At 37.8% G+C, this 23,292-nt stretch overlaps 1 protein-coding gene and 1 long non-coding RNA gene across 2 annotated transcripts in view; one reads left to right on the top strand and one right to left on the bottom strand.

The window, feature by feature from the left end:
• The window catches only part of nr3c2 (nuclear receptor subfamily 3, group C, member 2), a 40,513-nt gene that overhangs the window by 678 nt on the left and 16,543 nt on the right, over positions 1-23,292 (top strand). Inside the window, exon 2 of the mRNA XM_077719932.1 lies at positions 1,159-2,623. Within this exon, the coding sequence (XP_077576058.1) occupies positions 1,179-2,623 (1,445 nt within the window). The 5' untranslated portion in view covers positions 1,159-1,178. The remainder of the gene's footprint in view (positions 1-1,158; positions 2,624-23,292) is intronic.
• LOC144198746 (uncharacterized) overlaps positions 1-23,292 on the bottom strand; it is a 30,401-nt gene that overhangs the window by 4,662 nt on the left and 2,447 nt on the right. Inside the window, exons 3-4 of the long non-coding RNA XR_013326777.1 lie at positions 19,524-19,614; positions 6,862-6,959 (exon numbers count right to left, since the gene is read on the bottom strand). This is a non-coding gene — a long non-coding RNA (uncharacterized LOC144198746). The remainder of the gene's footprint in view (positions 1-6,861; positions 6,960-19,523; positions 19,615-23,292) is intronic.

Raw genomic sequence — 23,292 nt, 5'->3', positions numbered from 1 at the left:
GTTCCAACTTTGTGTCGCAGCAATGTTGTGGCGGACGAGGCTTGTAACTTTTTGATTGACAGACGTTTTAGCCAATTGGCGGCTGAGCAGTGGGCGCGCTCGGCCAATAGTAGCGAGGCTTGGGACTGGGTATGAACGCGAGCCCTAGAGACGTCACTCAACTTGTTAACCCTTTCAAGGCAGCGACCACCTGTCAGTCTGTTTGTCATGCAAAATTACTTATTCATCTGAATATGAAAAACAAATAAATAAAAGGCAAAGAGATATGTAGTGGTTTCACATTTGGTTAACAGCTAAATTAACCGATAAGGAAAAAAATAACGTGAGGTATTGGACAATAATTGGGGGTGTAGTTCTGAGCTGTGGCCAACGGAGGCGCTGTTGGTTTACTGTCAACTGCTTCAAAGTAGAAGAAGTGCAACAGTTAGTGTAATATTGTGACGTTTAATGCTGAATTATTATAAAATGTAAAAAATGAACTTTTTTTTCAAAACGAAACCATTATTCTTGAGATTAGAGATTAAAACCAATTCTATATCCACCCAATAATATTAAATATAATTATTTTGAAATTTTTCACCATTTTCCTCCTTTTCCCTTGAAGCACGCTAATGTTTTTGCTAACATTGTTTGCTAACGTTGTTTGCTAACATTGTTTGCTAACATTGTTTGCTAACGTCAAATCTAAAAATTCATTTGAAATCACGAGCAATTTTGTTTTTGTATAATAAGAATCTTAATATATTGACTTACTAGTTACGTCAAGACTTTAAATAACAATTAGGTCAATATTGACAACATTAAAATAAAACTTTCTCCCATACTGTTAAATTTATTCCTGTTATTACATTGCAATAAATCACAAACAAATTTATAATTTCCCCCAAATTTTTATTCAAAACATCACAAATACACAATTCCCTTAGAAAATTCCAAAATTATTCCAAGTGAAACATTACATCATTCTAGAAATATTAAACTGCTGTAGACACACACACACACACACACACACACACACAAGTACAAAAAAAATGACTTTTGGACAGCTCCAACGTCCTTGAATAAATCATATCCTCCTGGTAAAATATTAATATGAAAACCTCCTGGTTGGATTCGGTGTAACTTTTTTCCTCTTCCTATTTTTTTTTTTTTTGCAAGATGACTCCGTGAACCAATCGATGGAGACCAAAAGATACCAAAGTCTCTTCGAGGGTATCGAAACCGACTCCAGGTGGTCTCAAATCCCCACTAACATGGAGTTCTGCTGCTCCGCCGATGGCCCCGCCCCTCCCGGCGACATCCCAACCGACACCACCAAAACATGCGAGAAGACCTGCCAGACTCCACTCCGCCCCCTCTTTGCTCCGCCCCTTAACGGCAAACCGGAAATGGACTCCAAGGAGCTTTCCAAAACAGTGGCCGAATCCATGGGTCTTTACATGAACGCCGCTCGGGAGGCGGACTTTGCCTTCGCCCAGCACGGGAAATCACAGTACCCGGCATGTGGGCGCCCCCTGGAGGAAAACCGTGTTACGGCACTCGCCGGCAGCCCTCAAACTTCCAGTCCGGGGGGCGGGAATAACATAGTTTCATCCACAACCACCAGCCCGCCGGCGGGTTTCGGCAAGGCGCTTTCGCCCGGTAGCGCGGCGGCGTCGTGCCGTCGACGGAATTCTTCAGGGCGGAGCCCCGTGGACTCAAGCACGGTTGGCTCGCCACCCCTGGTGAGATCCCCTATATCCAGTCCACAAAGCTTAACCGGCGTCCGCTCGTCCGTCTCCAGCCCCAACATAGTCCGCCTTCCCGCATCCAGTCCAACGGCGACCAGTCCTCGGGGAGTTTTCCCAGGTTCTGCCTCAACCGACGAACTTGGAATGCTACAGGGCGACGCCCACAGCCCCGAGACTACCGGACTCGAACCCGACTTCAAGCCGTTTGACTTCCCCAAAGCGGAAATGGTGGACGGCGAGGTTTTCAACGTGGGTTTAGACCAGATGGGCATGGTCAAGTACATCAAAAACGAACCTGGGACGGATTTCCGTAGTATGTGCTCGTTGGGGTCAAAGTGCAACGGGCCGTTTGTCACGCAAATCAAGGACGAACCGGACATGAATGAGGGTTGCTTGAACCCGCGGTCCTATAGCGGCGGGCGTACGCCTCCACCGCCGCCGCTCGGTCTATTCCCCGCCTCCGAGACCACCTATTTGTCGTTGAGGAATAACATGGACGAGTATAGTCTTTCGGGAATTCTGGGCCCGCCGGCGTCGCTCGGCGAGAACTACGACCCCGACGTCTTCGCTCACGGCGTCCTATCCAAAGCGGTGAAACGGGAACCCGACGAGGCGGGATATTACCCGCCGGAGAGCAACGGCGTTCCCGCCTCGGCCATCGTGGGAGTTAATTCCAGCGGCCATTCGTTCCATTACCAGATTGGTACGCAGGGGGGAATGTCCTTTGCCAGGCATGACGTGAGAGACCAGTCCAATCCTTTGTTGAATCTCATTTCGCCCGTGGCGGCGCTCATGGAGTCGTGGAAGTCGAGGACGGGCATGCCGCAGGGGGCGCTGTCGGCACGGGGCGACGGATTCACGGGACAGAATTGTATCGGGGACGGCATGACCAGGTAAGGCCAGCGTTTACTTTTGGTATTTGATGGGAATTGATGGTCATTTAGCCAAATTAGCGGCGATATTAAAATGATATATTAAAGTAAGGGTGCCAGACTCGGGTTGGTTCGCGGGGCGCTTTAACGACAACTTGATTTCATGTGGGCCGGACGATTTTTGCTATAATATTTCGATTTTTTTTAATATAAATGGATTAAAAGAACTGGATTAAAAGCCCTGAATATTCCATTTTATAGATCTAAAACAATGTTTATTTGAGCTTTTTTTCAATATATTTTTAGATTTTACAAAATTATTTTTGAACTAAAAACAGATAAGATATAATATTTAGTTTTTTTTAAATAAATGGATTAAAAGAACCGGATTAAAAGCCCTGAATATTCTTTTTTTTATAGATCTAAAACAATATTTATTTTAGCTTTTTTTTAAAATATATTTTTAGATTTTACAAAATGATTTTTGAACTAAAAACACACAAAAAATGGATTAAAAAATGACAATAATTGATTTAAAAGGGGGAAAATCAGGAAATTTGATATACATCTATACTCTTAATTTTAATTTGATCCTAAAACAGAAAGTCGGCACTCATGACACGCATTAAGCTCGTATCTCGAGGTACAACTGTCATTTTCTTGTAGTCATTCATGATGGGAATTTAGAGCAATCGTTTTTTGCAACTTTACATTGACAGGCAGAATACTGAGTCTTGTAGTACAACACATTTCAGTACCAGTTTGGTCGGAGCGTGAGGCAATATGTGATTTAACAGCAAAAAGCGTTGGTAGAGTTATGAATTATGAATGATTTATGATGAGCTTCTGACCAAATAAACACTTACGAGTCCTCGGGGCTGGATTGGATTGTCGAACAAGACAAACAAGCTGCCAAGCATTGTCACAGTAGCAAAAGCTTGACAATACAGCAGACACAGAAAAAGACACTCTAGACTACTGGTATCAAAGTGGCGGCCCGGGGGCCAAATGTGGCCCACCGAATCATTTTGTGCGGCCCGAGAAAGTTAATCATGAGTGCCGACTTTCTGTTTTAGGATTAAATTCAAATGAAGAGTATACATGTATATTATATTTGCTGATATTCCCCCTTTTAAATCAATTATTGTCATTTTTTATTGTTTTTAGTTCAAAAATTATTTTGTAAAATCTAAAAATATATTTAAAAAAAGTTGTTTTGGATCTATAACAAACGGAATATTCATGGCTTTTAATCCACTTATTTAAACCAATTTATAAGAAAAAATATCAAAATATGATGTATATTAAATTTCCCAATTTCCCCCCTTTTAAATCAATTATTGTATTTTTTTAATCAATTGTTTTTGGTTAAAAATCATTTTGTAAATATATTTAAAAAAAGCTAAAATTAACATTGTTTTAAATCTATAAAAAACTGAATATTCAGATCTTTTAATCCAGTTCTTTTAATCAATTTATATTAAAAAAAAATCTACATATTCTATCAAAAATGGTCCACATGAAATCAAGTTGACAATAAAGCAGCCCGCCAACCAACCCAAGTCCGACACCCTTGCCATAGACACAAAGAAATAGGAAATAAATAAAAAACAATTTGGTGCTACTTTAAAGACCAATGCCCTAAATTTAGCACCATTTATTATGTAATGGTTCAAATCCCGCCCAACAGTCTGTCAAGGCAGCCGCTGGCCGGCGTCCAAGTCCGAATGTTCGGCGTAGGGCCCAAAAGGGCGTGCTCTAGAGAGCCGCCCAATTAGCTTTTAATTGCATGTTCCTGCGCTAAATGAATGGATGCAAATGATTTCATGAATTTGGTCGCCGCTGGATACTAAATCGACAATTAAAGGGCCGGCGGCGTGCACAAGAGGGGGGCTCGACGCTTGTTTTCATCCCGTAATATTTCCATAGTGTTTGGATTTTTTTTTTAAAAAAAGCTTGTGTTGTATTCGGAGGTATTACATTTCAGATATGAAAAAAGGGGGCGGAGTTATTTTTTTATATTGGATAAATATGTTAGTGGGCAGAAGAGAGAGCCTTGGGGAACACCAAATTAAATTATATGTGAAAGAATTAAGGGCTATATTTTTTTTAAAGTAATCTTGAGGTATACGTAGAAAAATGAAGTACTATACTATATATTTATACCCGTGATAGAAATTTTATAGAACAAACAGTGACAATGTAAAGGTCCAGAAAAACACAATTACGTGAACTTCATTGGTCAAATTGCATTATTTCTTATATTATTAAAAAAATCCTAAAGTATATTTTAAAAAATACATGTCTAGTACTATCCTGTATATTTATGTTTACAGTAGTGAAACAAGCTAAGCATAAATCACAATCTAGGTCAAAGGTTAACGTCAACTTGATTTCATGTGGGCCGGACCATTTTTGATATAATATTTAGATTTTTTTTTTTTTTAATAAATGGATTAAAAGAACTGGATTGAAATCCCTGAATATTCTGTATTTTTAATCTAAAAGAATGCTTATTTTAGCTTGTATTTAATATATTTTTGAACTAAAATCAGAAAAAAATATTTAAAAAAAACAATTATTGATTTAAAAGGGGGGAAATTATGAAATTTAATATACATCTATACTCTTCATTTTAATTTGATCCTAAAACAGAAAGTCGGCACTCATCATTGACTTTCCCGGGCCACACAAAATGATGCGGCGGGCCACATTTGGCCCCCCGGGCCGCCACTTTGACACCTCATCGCATTTGAGTCTTTCTTTTTCATTTTGGAATGAAAAGATGTTTTTTTCCCGGCCTTCCACAACCGTGACGCATCACTTCACTGGCACGGCAGACAATTGGACAAACGAACCTTTGTCGCCGTTAGCAATTAAATCCGTCTTTCACATGTTAAAAGGTTGTTTTTTTTTTTTGCACATTTTTTTTTTTACACCGGCAAATAAAGTCGATTTCCTTGCGTTCAGAAAACAACATTTTCCATGACTCAGCCCTTTTTTTGGCTTATTTTTTACTTCTCATAACTCTTAACTAAAAAGCATAAATGTTATTTATATCTTCAGATTTGGACGCAATTAAAGATATTAAAAGCGTGGTTTGACCGTGACTCATTTGGCGGAATTGAAATACCCGAATACTGCGAGAAAAAACACGGGGGGAATAAAAAGGGGGTGAAATAAATGTGAGGCAGGTCTGAATGAATGAATGAATGAATGAATACTCCAGTAGAGTCTCTGAAAGTCCTTAAAGGCACTGACCTAGATTTTCCACTTTTGCCTTTGAGTGGATGTTGCGCTACTTCCTCAAAAACTTTTAATGGGCCTTCAATGTCATTTCTTTGAGGTTGGAGTCAAGCGCCCCCTTCCACTATTGGAAGTAATGATGTCAGCATGTGAACAGACTCGAAACTAGGGCTGTCCAAATTATTCCATTAAATAACGCAAGGATTCCGTTCATTTTTTTTTTTTGTGTGTCAACTATGCAGTTATTTGGACAAAAGGGTTTGCTCACGAGCCATATGTGGCTTTTAAAATAATTGTGATTTTTTTAAATGGCTTAATGTTAGCCTACTGGTGTCAAAGTGGCGGCCCGGGGGCCAAACGTGGTCCATTGCGTTATTTTGTGCGGCCCGGGAAAGTCAATCATGAGTTCTGACTTTCTGTTTTAGGATCAAATTCAAATGAAGAGTATGAATGTATATTACATTTACAGATTTCCCCCTTTTAAATGAATAGTTGTCATTTTTTAATCAATTTTTCTGTGTTTTTAGTTCAAAAATCATTTTGTAAAATCTAAAAATATATTTAAAATAAGCTAAAATAAACATTGTTTTAGATCTATGAAAAAATTGAATATTCAGGGCTTTTGATCCAGTTGTTTTAATCCATTTATACAAAAAAATAAAATATGATATAGTATATTATATTATATATACATTACATTTCCTGATTTTCCCCCGTTTAAATCAATAATAGTTATTTTAATCATTTTTTTCTATTTTTAGTTCAAAAATCCTTTTGTAAAATCTGAAAATATGTCAAAAAAGCTAAAATAAACATTAAAAGATTATTCTTAAGTATTGAAATGACCCAAAAAAATTACCGTCCTTTAAATGGTTTAATATAGCTCTTTGTTAGCCCCTAAGCTAAAATGTGGAACGCTAACTAGCTCATAGATTGCTAACGGTGTAAAAATATGATCAAAACAATTATTCCAAGTGCTGAAATGACCCCCAAAAAATTGTACTTTAACTTACCGTCCTTTTTTGTTGGAAACCAATGATGTTTCTCTCGAAACAAACATGGCCTGACTGCAATTAGGTCCGAGAAGCGTTGGGCAAAAGTCCAAAACGTTCTGCAAAAAAAAGAGAAAAGAACAAATAAAAAAGTTGCCTCGATGCCAAGAAAGGAAACAAAAAGTAGAAATATAAATTAGGTCAAAGCACAAATATCAATAGCCACAAAGCAAATGCAAATAGACATTATCATGAATACAAATTAAATTTAATTTTTTTTTTAAAAAAAAATCTAATTTCATATTACACCAAAAACTAAAAATAACAACCCCATCCAAAAAGTGTCATAATCACTTCAAGCTCTAAAAATAACACAATTTGAATACAAAAAAACCCTTTAAAATACATTATTTTGAAAGAACAGAGAATTAAATATACAAAAACAACAAAATAAAAGCACAACAATAGACAAAAATAAATAGTCATTTGATAGTAAGTAGTAGTAATATGTCTCTAAATAAGTCAACTATTCTTTTTAAATAGTGGGATTAATGTGACTAAGTGTACGCTTTGTAACGAGATTAATTAGAAGGCTTTGATGAAGGCCAATTATTTTTTATAGACGGCAATATTGTGCCCAGTCTTTCTGCCTTTAGGCACATTTTTTCAATGGGCAGGTCCTAATTTTGCAGCACCTGTGTCATCAACTTCAAATTGAAGTGAGGTCATGTGACTCACTTTTCCGACTGAGTAAATAAACAGACAAATAAAATGTTGGTAAGGCCTCGTAAATTTGAATTATTGGACTTTAAAAATTTCGTGTTGAGGCTAGTTTGGATATTTAATTAATTGGAAGTGGCTGATCAAAACATAATTTTTTTGGGGGGTGCTGGAGCTTATCCCAGATAACTATGGGCAGAGGACACACCCACATGTGGGGATCCACCAATAGCAGGGCATAAGGAGACAAAAGACAAGCAATCATAGCGAGTGTTAGCAAATTTAGACTTTTGGTTGATCAAAAATGAATTTTTTGCGGGGGTGCTGGAGCTTATCCCAGCTAACTATAGGCACTAGGCATAGGACACACCCACATGTGTGGATCAGCCAATATCAAGGCATCAGGAGACAAAAGACAACCAATCATAGCGAGTGTTAGCGAATTTAGACTCTTAGCTAGCTAGCCTAGCATGTATGTTTTTTTTTGGGATGTGGGAGGAACAGGAGTACCCAGAGAAAACCCACACAAGCCCTGAGAGAACATGTAAACTGCACAAAGCGAAGACCGATCCTGGGTTCGAACCGACGGTCTAAGAACTGCGAGGCAGACATGCTAACCACGTAACTACCGTGCTGACTATAATACAATAACAACATAAAAATGGAGTTTAGGGACTGAAGTATGCAAAAAAGTGTGAGAAAAATGGTAAGGGAGTTTTGGAAAGTGGGTACTTTGATTTTTGGGGATTTTTGGTCAGCAAAATTTGCCCAAAAAACCTAAAAAATTAAAAAATACAACAAAAAATAAATAAAAATCAAGTCCAACTAACCAATTTTTCCTCTGAGTAGGATACAAATACTTCCCATTTATGAATAATGAACCAAATTTTGCGCTCTGTTAAATCTAACAAATCCTAAACGGCCATTTTTTTGGAGGGGGGAGGAGTTACATCTTGCCAAGTTGCGGTTTGACGGCAACGTCTCTTTAAAGTTCAACGTTACATAATACAAACGGCATTATCTCGCTTCACCTGTCTTGCCCTTTTTTTTTTCGTGGACCCGTGGGAAAAATTAGAAGATTCCGCGTCGAGTGTGCGGCGGCGTTCAAATTTTGCGGCTGGAGGCTCCAAAGCAGCGGCAGAACTGGATTTCTCCGGTTGAACTAGATTCTCAGATAGGCTTATCGACACAATGTTTTGGTTGAAAGCTAGCCAGGGGTGGCCGCTATCGTAGCCGCTATCGTAGCCGCTATCGTAGCCGCTATCGTAGCCTCTGGTTGGTCAGATTGAAATCTGATTGGCTGCATCTGTCGCTTATTGATTTCGGTGCTTCATAGTTTGTTTAACCCTTGACACGCTTTGCGCCTTTAAAAAAAACTCCTTTGTAAACATCTGTTGTCAATAACGTCCTGTAGGACGCCATTTTGGCTCAAGGAAGCTAGCTTGTTAGCTTGTGTGGAACAAAATGTTGATATTGTTTGAGTTTGATTGATTTAATAAGGGATGGCATGTATTAATTAACATTTATATTCATGTTAATGAAGATATATCTGTAAATAAAGGCATATTTCTACTTATGAAATTAATTTCAGGTTATGAAATGATGAGGGACTTGAGATATGAAAAATATCCAAGTTACAAAATTGTTTAAAAAGTGAATGCATTTTATTATTTGTTATTTTATTTTGAAAATATTGTATGCGTTGAATTTACATATAAAGTACACCACTGCTTACTAAATTTTCAAGTTATGACAAATGTTATGGAACCAATTAATTTCTTAAGTAGAGCTATGACTGATTTATATATCAATAAATATTGAATTTGGCGCAAAAAATATGCAAAATATACAAATTGTACTGTATATATTTCAGGAATATTTAATTTTGCCACAAATTACCTGAAATGATATTCGTTAATATATATATAAATATATATATATATATTTTTTTATGTGCTTTCTCTACCAACAACTATTGACACAACATGAATTTGCCAACAAAAAAAATAACTTAAATAATGACAAAATATTTGAATTCATATTTTGGGTATTTTTATTATCGCGCCACACAAATTTGCCAAATTCCGCCAAAAATATTAACCCCAAGTAACAACCTGGCTATTTCCGCTACGGATTATCATGAGTATTTTTACATTGAAAGGGAATGGTAAGAGCTGCTTTGATTAGAGCCCCCAGTGTTAATTCGAATGACAAAAATCGGAAAAAGTACGAAGATAAGGAAGAAAAAAAAACGGCAGATTCCTTTCCCTTCTGCTCAAAGATTAACGAGTTGAAATTGAGGTCAGTTCATTGGGATTGACAGCGGCGGCGCCGCCGCCAGCTCGCTCGCTCACTACAGAGGTCGCCGCCGTATGTCACTGGAATTATTGGACGTTTCAGGCCCGGTGAGAGCTCCTCTGGTGGTTTTTTAGAGGCATATCGCCTCCATTTTTTTGCTCTGTAAGTCAATTAATACTTCAAATTAAATCAGCGTTTTTGATGGGCTTGAATTTGCAAGGAACAAAAATGGCGGTGCGTTCATATTTCTGCAAATGTATTATTAGTTATTGGAGATTATGGGTTTTAATTAGAAGTAAGTATTAACAATATTTAAATGGGTGGTTTTTAGGGCTATATTAAGTCAGTATAGTAGTAGTTGAATTTATTATTTTTTTGTTGTGTTGGCAATTATATTGCATACTGCCAAAAATTTATGAGATACATTTTTCATCCACAAAAATATGGTATATTTTGTTTTTATCCAACTTGCAGGATATGCTACAAAACAAATTAAAAAAAACATTGAGGTCAAAGGTCAAAGGGTAGAATTGAATGCATGGAACAAAATAGGGAATTTACATATAAAGTACACTCCTGCTTACTAAATTTTCAAGTTACGAAAAAAGTTCAGGAACCAATTAATGTTGTAAGTAGAGGTATAACTGTGATTTCTATAACAATAAATATTGACATTTTTTCCCCAAAAAAATGTGATACATTTCTTTTTACTTAACTCTATACTTTTTACTTTAATGATAAGTGATGAGTAAATTAATACTTTAGTCCTTTTTTTCCATTTATGTTTCATATGGACTATTAACAGATGCACTTTTTTATACGTATCCAATCTTGTGCTGACCCTGCCCATCTGTCACATTTTTAAAGTCAATGTGGCCCCCTGCAGGGCTCAAAAGTTTGCCCACCTCCCCTGAACTAGATCCTTTCATTCCCTCACCCCAAAAAATGGCAGATTAATTCAAAACCCACTTTTTTTTCATATTGGAATTACTAAACATCTGTAAAAATGGATGAGTGATTCCCCTTAGAGGGCTCCCTCAGCTTTGGGTTCCCTTGTGTTTTGCGTAACACACAAACATATCCACACACACTCACACACACACTCGCTCAGCCTTGTAAACAAAGCCAGCTGCGACACGGACATCATTTTGTTTAAAGAACTTATTTTGCGATACGCCGATAAGACCAAACCCCCTCACAAAACATATATATAATATTTTTTTAATATTAGCGAATATGCTCACCCAAGTCACAGATTTTAGTTGAATAAAAAGGACGATGAACCGGGGAACGATAAAAAAAAATAAAAAAAGGTCTTTAGCTTCCCAGATGGAAGTCTCAGATTTCGATCCACGTGGACTTAACGTGAGCGCCGTGACATTTTGTAAACAACAGCTGCGTCAACGCCGAAGTGGGCTTTCCCACAAGATCGCATTTTTTCGCCGTTTCAGTCCAAAACATGGATTTTACATGACTGTATTTTCTGGACTATAAGTCCAATTTTTATCTCCCATAATTTGGCTTGGCCTAGTTATTTATGCTGTTTTTTCTAACCCAAAAATGTCATATATTACATTAAGAAGTGCCTATTTTTTGACTGTTTTACGTATAATTTTTGGTCAGTTTCTAAAAAAAAAATCACAAACCGCCCACCCAAAAATGCTATTTTTCCTCCAGTACTATTTATGGTAAATTTTGAATGACGAAAAAATTGACATACGAACTTAGTCCCTGTATGTATTAAGCTCATATCTCAAAGCACCACTGCATCATAATCCAAGTTCATTTAAATATTTTTAGGTTATGTTACGAGCTTGTTGCCGTGCAAAAAGTCTGATTTTAGTACTATTAACTCAGTAGTTAGTTGTTACTTTGTTAATAGATGGCGAATTAGAACAAATAAAAATGTTTTTCCGTTGTAGTACTCAGTTTTTTTGGTGTTTTTTTCTGAGGGTCATAACGAATTAACTAGTTTTTAGTTAATTCTATTGGAAACATCCATTTGAGTTACAAGTAAATCCACATAGTAAACAAATTAAGCTCATATATTGAGGTACAAGTGCGACTTATACTCCAGTGCGACCATTAGTCCGAAAAATACGTCTCGAGCAACACAAACAGACGACTAAAACATAAAAATGCGAGTTTATGAGTGTGAAATATTAAAGTTAATATTCTCCACGTGTGCTTGCGCATATGTTCAGTTTATTTCCAGCGTGTCTTATTGCAAATAAATGGACAGACAGTATTTCTAAAGTACCTCATGACCATAGTTTATTCTATTATTACTTTACAATGAATAGTGCTTTGTTACGAATAAAGATGTTGATTGTATGGAACTAATAGAGTAGAAATAGGTCAATTACATTAAATTGTAGCATAAATGCCGCTACGGGTCATGTGACGAGTGTTTTTTTTGTTTGTTTTTAATGAATGTGACATTTGTAGTTTCAATATTTAAAGTATGCAGTTTGTTTTTCTGTTGTTGTTAAACTGCCAGTTTGAGTTTTGCTCTTTTCAAGTTTGGGGAAAGGTTTTTGAGCCAAATATAAGCGCCAAAAAAAAATAACATCAAAGACAAAAAACACTTAATTGTCGGTGTGACGTCGTGATAAACTTGGCAGGAAATACTTTTGTAAGCAACGTGTTCCAAAATAAAATTTGCCAAATGATGTTTTTTGTGTGCAAAACAGTGGAGGTAAATGTTGAAATGTGCTTTTTAATTAAAAATATGTACTGTTAAAGTCTGTGTCAGGCTTGTTGGTATTGCCAGTAAGTATTTTTGTGTAGAGTTTAGTGGTCGTTTTAGTTTGAAAGGGGCTTTTGAGAGCAATTTCCTGGAGGTTCTGCTTGTTATTTTAAAATTCAGCCCTTCAAGCCCCGTCATACTTAACAAAATGGAATTTGGGAGACTCACATAAACCGTCTGCTATTGTTGGTTTAAAGCGGCTTTTTTTGGGGTGTAATTATTTTAGCGGGTCCATGAATGTTTTACAGATTCAATACTTTAAAATAGTCAGATTTATCAAGAGGAAAAATGTATTCCCTAAAACTATACAGGTAGAACTGCTCGAGGGGTTTCGTTTTAGTGTCAATTTGTGATGTTTTAAGTCAAAAACGATTGAGCCGATGAAGCCAATTTTAACTGGCAACATGGTAGTCTTATATAGGACTAGTAAACCCACAAAAAAGTTGGAAGTTATACCCAAAGACATATGGGAAGACTGCTATTGTGGTTTGAGTGACAATGTTATTGTCATTTTCTAGCAGGTCCTTAAGCACTTAAAAAATTCAGCCCCGGAAGCCAGTTGCACCTATCAACATGAAATTTGGTAAACTTCTATAAGATGGGTAGACCTACAAAAAAGTCTCAAGAAGTCATGCCCAAAAATCTACGGGAAGACGGCTATTGTGGTTTGAAATGGGCGATGTTAGCGTCATTTTTTTGTGGCGGGTTCTTAACTATTTAAAAATTCAGCCCCTGAACCCACTTTTACCTATCAATATAGAATTTGGTAGACTGATACATAACCAGTAGACCTACAAAAAAGCCTCAGGAAGTCATACCCAAAAACTTATGGGAAGACGGCTATTGTAGTCTGAAGTGATAGTTACTGTCATTTTTCTTTTAAGGATCCTTGAGTATTTTAAAAATTCAGCCCCTGAAGCCAGTTGCACCTATCAATGTGGAATTTGGTAGGATTAAATAGGATGAGTAGACCTACAAAAAAGTCTCAGGGAGTCATACCCCCAGAAATATGGGAAGACTGCTATTGTGGTCTGAAATGGGTGATGGGTAAGTGTGAGTTTTTTTGTAGCGGGTTCTTAACTATTTTAAAAATTCAGCCCCTGAAGCCAGTTGCACATATCAACATGGAATTTGGTAGACTTATAGAACACAAAAAAACGCACAAAAAAGTCTCAGGAAGTCATGCCCTAAAATATACAGCAACTCTGCTATTGTGGTTTAAAGTGACCCTATTTGTCATTTTGTAGGAGTTCATGGATTTAATTTTTAATTTAATTTAATTTTTAAGCTAATTTTTTTTGCGTACCGATGAAATGGGTTTTCCTAAACAAGGTTGGATTCTATCATGAGTAGACCCCGCAACAGATCGGACGCCGGCGGCCATTAACGCGCCACCAAAAGCTAAACATGCCTTCTTCAACGGTCCATCGCTTTACTATGAAGTATCTATTTAAAGCCCGTGTATTTTCCAAAGAGTCATGCGGCGGTAAACGATTAGAAAGTGTCGCTTCGCCTTCATCGCGGCTAATTGGATTGAGCGGCGCCCACTCCTTGTCCCACATTTATCCATTGACGCTGCGTTTAAGGCGCTTAATGTGATATCACGGGACCCAGGCGTAATCTGTTAAATCCAAAAAAAGATGTCGAAGGAGGAGGAGGAGCAGGAGGAGCAGGTCGAGGTGGGCCGGCTCTCGAACCGACGGTCGCAACCTGGCCAAAAAAGTTGGGACGCGAGACGGGAGGGAGGGAAGCGGCTTCTCTTGGCAAATTGCACCGGGCCCGCTTAGAAATGTGCACGAGTGGCGCCGTGTACGCGCTTGACCTAGAAACAAGGCTGCCTGTGCAGCTGCAACTTGGATTTTCATAATGAAAGCGAGCAAGTGTGTGTGTGTGTGTGTGTGAGAGGGATTTTAAATAAAAAAAACTTTATTTAACCATTGGCAAGGGTCACATTCAGGCTTACACTTATAGCGAGGGATAGTTTACACTGTTAGCTGCACTAGCTAGCCTAGCGTACATGTTTGTTTTTGTATTTTTGGGGGAAATGTGGGAGGAAATTGGAGCACTCGAGTTTACAAGGTTGGTTCGCAGGGGTGCTAGAGCCTAGCTGAATGTCCAATTTATTTAGAAGTGAATTTGGTAATTTTTTTCCTATTAATTTGAGCAAATTTTACGTTAGGCATAATTTGGAAACATGTTTTTTTTTAAATTGCCATACATGCTTTATGGAACATGTCATTAAAAACTCACATCAATACCAATAAATACCATCCTTTATATTTTTTATCCCATTTCTTTGGAATCTTTTTGTCACCAACAACTAAACCAGCAATGGGCAAACTACGGTCCGTGGGCCAAATCAGGCCCGCGAGGCTTTTTAATCCGGTCCGCTGACGTTGTCCAAATGTTTTTTTAAATGTATTTTATTTTATTTACGTTTTTTGGTTTATTCTTAATTGTTTTTATTTATTTATTTATTTATTTATCCAAGATGGCGCCGTTACGCGGAAGCTAGTGGCAGCCCACTTTTATTTGTTTGTGTTTTACAGCTCTTCTATCTTTTTTTAAATGACATTTTAATATATCCTAATACATTCCTTGGTACTTTACTTTGTACTTTATACTTTTTACTTGAATGATGAGTGATGAGCACTAAAGTAATACTTTCGTCCTTTTATTCTGTTTATGTTTCATATGTACTGGTAACGGATGCACTTTTTTATATGTATCCTATCTCGTCCTGACCCCGCCCATCTGTCAAATTTTTAAAGTCAATATGGCCCCCTGAGCCCAAAATTGTGCCCACCCCTGAACTAAATTGGGCGGTTGTCATTTTTGCCATTTTTACGAGTAAAGTCGTGAAAATAAAGCGTCAATTAATCAGTAAATAAAAGTGGCGTTGTTTCCATCCCTCCTCGACGGCGAGCGGCGGCGTTTATCAGCGTCTGCAGCCTATTTCAATAAAGCCCTTGTTATATTTAGACACTTTATAGCCCTACCTGCCCGTAAACAGGAAGCGTGGCAGATTACGGCCAACCATCTGGACATTAATACACAATGAAGAGGCACAAAAAAGCCGTTTCCCTCGACCTGTTATTCATTTGACACGCATTTGGAGCCAAAATGGCCGTGTGATTTGCACATTTTATACATCCTCGCCGCCTAATTTCTGGCGTCTGGCGCTCGATTGGCGTTAATCCGGTTTTTGGCGTGACGCCCGAGACGAGTGGTGACCTTTAGTTTATAAATATAGCAAATACAATGAGAGGAATGTGAAAAATAGACATGCTATGCTAACTAGTAAAAGCTTTAAAGACTTTAGCAGAGTGTTTGCATGTTTTTTTGGTAGATTTATTTTTTATTTTATGGAATATTTGCAATAGTTTTTTTGTGTTTTGTGAGATTTGTGGGAATTTAGATTTGTTTTATTTTTTTGTTGGCCAATAAATTTGAGTTACACTTTGGTAGTTGGGACATAGAAAAATAATAAAATAAATAAATATGGTCCATAGAAAAATAAAATTAAAAAATAGGCCACAGAAAAATAATACAATAAATAAATAAAAATGGGCCACAGAAAATAAAATAAATAAATAAATATGGCCCATAGAAAAATAATAAAATAAATTTAAAAATGGGCCATAGAAAATAATTAAATAAATAAATAAAATGGGACACAGAAATATAATTAAATAAATAAATATGGCCCATAAAATAATAAAATAAAAATAAATTAAAAATTAAATAATGGGCCATAGAAAAATAATAAAATAAATAAATAAAAATGGGCGAGAGAAAAATAATTAATTAAATACATAAATTAATAAATATGGCCCACAGAAAAATAATTTTAAAAAAGAAAAAAAATCTAAAATGGGTCATATAAAAAAATAAAAAATAAAAAAAAACACACTACCAAAGTCACCTCCTCAATTAACAAACTCCTCCTCCCAAAAACCAAGTCGTGTTCCACCAGGTTAACTTTTGCATGGGTGCCTCTAACACTTTTAACGACGCATCTTTAACGAGCTATGTCTTTCCCAGATGCCCTTTGCGGCATTCTCCCGCAGGGAAACCGCGAACGTGTCGGAGCAGACTTGAACAAAAAGGCCCCGGGTCTTCGTCGTTCCCGTCAAATCGCCCGTTTACGACCGCGGTCATTTTTTACGTCACAAACTTCGGGAAACACCGGCGTGGTGACATCATCGCAAACAGTACGCTCAGTGTCCCACGGCCAGGTTTAGCGTTAGCATTACTGTAGCACGTCCGCGCGGGTTGGGGGGGGATGAAAGCGTTCGGCGCTCGCCGTCATCTGACTCCCGCGTCCTTGGCCTCTCGCCCGGGGCTCTCGCAGTCATGTGTCGGCTCGTGTTGCGCCGCCACAAACGCGCAAGTACCAAGCTTTTTGACGCAATCTTGTCGTTTCCCTATCTCCGGGTGGCTCCGCCCCCCTGGCTCCAATGACCGATAACGTAGGGATTTTCCACAAATACGTCGTTTTTTATAAATAACATCAACTTGATTTCATGTGGGCCGGACCATTTTAGATATAATATTTAGATTTTTTTTTATATATATAAATGGATTAAAAGAACTGTATTAAAAACCTGGAATATTAAGTTTTTTTATCGATTTAAAACAATGTTTATTTGTATGTAAATGTAATATTTATTATTTTTTAATATGTTTTTAGAGTTTACAAAATGATTTTTAACTAAAAAAAATTACAATAATTGATTTAAAAGGGGGAAAATCATGAAATTTAATATACATCATATCTTGATTTTTTTTTATATAAATTGGTTTAAAGAAGTGGATTAAAATCCTTGAATATTGCATTTTTTTTCTTGATCTAAAACTGATTATTTGAACTTTTTTTGTCCATTCCCCACAACAACAACAAAATACAGTAATCCCTCAAATATCACTACTTCACTACATTGCAGATTTTTTTCAACAGGACACTTTTTTTAATCACATTTTTGCGTAAATTCATAAAAATGTGAAAATCCACTCTAAAACTTCACATTTTTTTGTTATCGCGACAATGTCTGCTCTACATTAACCGCAATAATCAATTTTTATCCCCAAAATACGCCATCTCCCACCACTATTTGCAAAAAAATCCCTCTTTTCTCTCAAAAAACATCAAATTATTTGTCTCTCCCCCCGAATGCTAGCTCGCTAATTGAATATCGGCTCCCACCGCTAGTTCCAAATCCAATCAAGTGTTTGTTTGTTTTTGTCACGTTTCCTAGTAAACTCTCACGGGGACATGTCGTCCGTATTTTTGCGTCCAGCGGTTTTCCCTTTTGGCACTATTTTTTTTCCCTTTTTTCAGTCAAAGCTAATAGCGTCATGTCCCCCCCCCCCTCCCGGCGGCAGGTGCTGCATTGTTCATCCGCTGGCCATCTGGGCCCGTAATCCTTCAGAGGTGAACAAACTGAATTTGAAAAAGGTCAGCGCGCAGACACATTTATCTTAACTCGGCTTCTACGCCGCCGCCGTTTGCCCTCCAACTTTCTTTTTCGAGAAAGTGTCGTGTTTACTTACCGGCTCGCAATCTTTAGCGCCGACCTTTTGCGAAAGGGATGTCGTGGCGTTATGGCGAAGGGCCGAATGAGGGTCAAAACGTCTTCGTTATCCCGTTATTACGTTGTATGTCATTTTTGTACTTTAATGCATCGTTAGATTTTGGTGTAATCTTATTATTTTCGGTATAAAAATTGAATTTTGGCATTTAAAAAGTATTTTATCCAAATTTGGGCTTTGAAACAGAGGGGTCGTCTTATATTCGGGATCATCTTATACATGGAAAGTGTTTATTTTTTATTTTTTGGGTTTATTTTACTAAAAAGATGACAGTTTATAGGACAAATTCAGATGGGAGGGTTTAAATCTGGACATACGCAATGCCTTGCTCGCTTGACGTACTTTCAGGGGCGCCGTGGTTCCCTCGGCAGGCGGCGACTAGCGAGCGCTAGTCGAGCTAACGTGCGGAATGTGCTACGGCGCCGCTAACGGGCTGGACCGCCGGCAAAGTGCTTCATCTCGGTGTTTTTTCACCAGTCTGCGACTTCGGCTGTTAAGTGGGTAAATAATAAACATCCCAGAAGAGGTGGCTAACTTTAGCCGTGGCTAGGTTCCTGTGACGGGTTGAGGATGCTAGTATCTTTTTGAAGAAGTGCTCATTAGCATGTCGATTTATTTATTTATTTTTTAGATCATTTTAGAAATCAATTTATTGAGCTTAGGGTCATTAGAAATTTTTTCCTAAAAAAATACATATACAATACCAATATATGATCATAAAAGTATAGAAAAGCATAACATAGGTACTCTAGCAGATAGCATAACACACGGTAGCTGCTAGCATAACATACGTACGGTAGGTAGCGGCTATAAGTATATATATTTTTTCAGCAAAACGCTTATTTGTATATTTATGTATTTATTCGTGAACTTATTTATGACCTATTTATTTATGTCTAAAATTTATTTTCCTTTGTCTGTAATCTCAACAATGAAATTACCCTAATACGGAATGAATAAAATTATCTAATTTAGCAACTAGCATAACATAAGTACTCTAGTGGCTAGCATAACATACGCCTAGCGTCATGCTAGCCCCTTTTCGGGCGAGTTCGTCCATTGTATTGCCAAAAAACTAAAAATATACCCACAAAATATGTGAAAATATGGCTCCTCATTAAACTTAGTGTCTGCCAATGATGAAGCTAGGCGTCCAATTATGAGTGGGAAAGGCGGTGGCACGTTGTTTTTTAACGAAACAGAGCCGCATTGAGCATTGCCAGATGAACTTTAAAGTCAAACCTCCAAAAAATCCCCCAAAAAGCGCAAAAGGCTGTTTTAATTTCGTTTCACTGTCGGTGAAAAGGAAGAATCAGTCGCTTACCGGAAATCATGTTGGCTCCATTTCGCCCTCGTCCATTTAGTTTCATTGGCGAGGTGGCGGCGACTAGCTTTTTTGTGGTTTCTTTTCTTGGCTGAAATGAAAAAAATATAAAGGTTCATACAGGTTGTGTCGGAAATTGCTCTGACACAAACTTAGAAGGCTCCATTTTTCTTTTTGTCCGAGCAAGCGACAAAAACATGAATTGAGAAGACATTTTGAGTGAAAAAAATGTTATTGAAGACAGATGAGTGACAAATGATGCGTAGGTTTTTTGGGGGTGGCTAAACTGTGGTAGAATATATCAGTTTTAGATTGTTAGCATGTAGGCTAGGTTTCTACAATGCAGAGGCAAAACATTACAAAATTATTCCTTGTATAATTTCGATAGTAATTGGAGTCTCGGGCATTTATTTTTGAATCCTCCTTGAGAATATTATATCATAAAATTAGGATTTAATTCTGAGTTAATTTCTGGTGGAAAAGGTCGACAATGTGAACAAAGGAAGATGTTTTCTGGGGAAGAGAGAGCACCGAAGTGGCTGAGGTCAGGACTGATCCCTTTTGGAGGTAATCTCCCTCTCCAGGGATTTGTCCCGCCGGAGACCTGTAAGCTCTCCGAGGTGGCCTGTTGCTCGGATTCGATCGCACGCTCGCCGTGCGGGTGGAATCATTAAAAAGGCAGCCGGTCGCCGACCAATATACTTGTCAACATTGGTTGACCAATGTGGGCGTCAATTCGGATTTTTGGGTGGCCAAGTAGGGGCATTGTAACGGCTCTGTAGTCAATAAAAATGCATGAAATGGCATTGATATAGGTCAAATGAATCAATACATGGAAATAAAATAGTAGTAGTCAACATAATAGATAAGTAGTAGTCAACATAATAGATAAGTAGTAGTCAACATAATCAATAAATAGTAGTCAACAAAATAAATTAGTAGTAAACATGATAGACAAGTAGTAGTCAGCATAATAATTAAGTAGTAGTCAACATGATTGATAAGTAGTAGTCAACATGATTGATAAGTAGTAGTCAACATGATAAATAAGTAGTCAACATGATAAATAAGTAGTCAACAGAATAAATTAGTCGTAGTCAATAAAATATATAAGTAGTAGTCAACAAAATAAATAAGTAGTAGTCAACAAAATAAATAGGTAGTAGTCAACATGATAAATAAGTAGTAGTCAACATAAATAAGTAGTCAACAGAAGTAGTAGTCAACAAAATAAATAAGTCAACAAAATAAATAGGTAGTAGTCAACATGATAAATAAGTAGTAGTCAACATAAATGAGTAGTCAACAGAAGTAGTAGTCAACAAAATAAATAAGTCAACAAACTAAATAGGTAGTAGTCAACATGATAAATAAGTAGTAGTCAACATAAATAAGTAGTCAACAGAAGTAGTAGTCAACAAAATAAATAAGTCAACAAACTAAATAGGTAGTAGTCAACATGATAAATAAGTAGTAGTCAACATAAATAAGTAGTCAACAGAAGTAGTAGTCAACATAAATAAGTAGTCAACAGAAGTAGTAGTCAACATAAATAAGTAGTCAACAGAAGTAGTAGTCGTCAACATAAATAAGTGGTCAACAGAAGTAGTAGTCAACAGAATAAAAAAGTAGCAGTCAACGGAATAAATAAGTGATCAACAGAAGTAGTAGTCAACTTGATAAATAAGTAGTAGTCAGCATAATAATTTAGATGTCAGCGATTGGCTCCTCCCATTCCAAATTGGACGTGTGCTATCACCGTCAAGGCCACCTCAAGATTTAAACCCCCGAATAAAAAGTGACAACCCCTAGAGAGAAGCCCCTCCCCATTTTTGTTGACAGAGCAAACAGTCTAGTCTTTGTACGACCAGCGCAACAACCCCGGCGAAGGGCCGTTTGCGTAAAGGTCAGCCGGAGTTCGCGGACGGCAACAATGACATCACGTGGCCATTTTTGACTTCCCTCTCCCCACGACTGGGCAAAGCAAAACTAGGAAGGAAGGAAGGAAGTGAGCGGGCAAAGTCACCTAGGCAGAGTCTCGCCTTTCCATGAGGCGTCGTGCCAGGGTCACCTTGGCGAGGGTAAACAAATCCCCCCCGAGGCACCCTCTCTCTCTTTCCTACGCCCGCCCGCGCCGTGCTGAGTGGGCGTCGACTGAAATGTTTAGACTGACTTATGTAAGCGCTACCTTCACTTTGCCAAGGCTCGTATAAATAGACTGGGAGAGAGATAGATGCTACTAGCATGTGTTCAGGTGCTTCAATGTTTCAGTTGTGCTAATGCTAAGCTAAGGGGTGATGCTAAAAAAAAAAATGAGAAAAAAAGCTGTAGGATAAGTTACGTGTCGGCCATCTTTGTATTACGGCCAGGCTTTTGCATCTATTATTATCAGAAGTCTGAAAAAAAGGGGCTTTGTGTACTCGCGCCGCCGGTCGGGGGAAATAAACATCAGCTACACCAGTTAGCGCTCTTTGTGTGTTATCTTTAAGAGATGAAAGGACTTGGGAAAACAATGAGGAAGCCGCCCTGGGCTTTTCCAAGGGTGAACCAGGAAAATATAGTAAGTGGAAGGAAGAAAGAAGGAGGCTTTTTTTTATCCATATACTTGGTCCTGTCGCGAAAAATGATATAAATGGGAAGAATATGAGGGCTTGGAGTTGGTAATGTGACGTTTTTGGGGTAAAATGTTCATGTAGGGAGGATTTTTGGGGTATTTTTAGGGGTTTATGAGAGGAAATTTAGTAGGGGAAAGCAGGGTGAGAATACAGACACAGAAAAAGACATTTTTGAAAAATACATAGGTCATGTTATTTAAAAAATAATAATATTAAACATTATTTGTGCTATTTTTATTATTTACTTTTATTTTAGCTTTTTTATATATATTTTTAGATTTTACCAAATAATTTTTGAACTAAAAACACAGAAAATATTGATAAAAAAAGACAATTATAGATTAAAAAAGGGGTTAAAAATCAGGAAATTTAATATACATCTATACCATCTATTTTAATTTGATCCTAAAACAAAAAGTCGGTACTCATTTACTTTCTCAGACCGCAAAAAAGGATGCGACGAGCCAAATTTGGCCCTTAGACCTCCACTTTGACACCCGTAGGTTAGAGTAAACACTTTAATCTAGGAGTCCCTAAGACCAAAATAGTTTTTTTCGGGCTCAGTTCATTATGTACACCTGACTTTCCTTTACCTCTCCCTTCAAAAAACGATTGGACGTCTTTGGATCCATGTTTTTAATTCCTGTCCTTCGCAAGCAACCTTCCATTTTTTTTGTGTTCAAGCTGGCAAGTCGGGCGCACCAGCTGCCCTGTCGACTAGCGACTAGCGACCGGTGGCTTTTCTTTTTTTTTTCTTTTCTGCACAGTCACCGCAGCCGGCCGGTTGTCAGCTCTGCTTTCGTAAGCGCGCAGTGACTGACCTATATAATCCTCTGGGGGGGGTTGGGAGGGAGGGAAAGTCACCTTGCTACCGGACCGGCTGGCCGCTCGGCCGCCTCTTAATGTGAGTCCCGCCGCACGTGTTCTTTTTCGTCTCGGCGCTATCGATCGCCACCCCCACGTCCACGATAAAGCCTTTGCGTGTTTTTCTGAGCTGGAACATGTGAAAAAACATGTCAGGATAGGGTTTGGGTTTACATACAAAATGCTCCTCAAAACATCTTGATAAAGCCAACACTAGGTAGGGCCTGTTTTTCCTATGCGCAACGCGGGCCATCGCCTAGGGTGCAATCTATTTAGGGGCACACAAAAGC

Source organism: Stigmatopora nigra, chromosome 6, assembly GCF_051989575.1.
Source record: "Stigmatopora nigra isolate UIUO_SnigA chromosome 6, RoL_Snig_1.1, whole genome shotgun sequence".
NCBI lineage: Eukaryota > Metazoa > Chordata > Actinopteri > Syngnathiformes > Syngnathidae > Stigmatopora > Stigmatopora nigra.
This window is presented reverse-complemented; position numbering and strand designations above follow the sequence as displayed.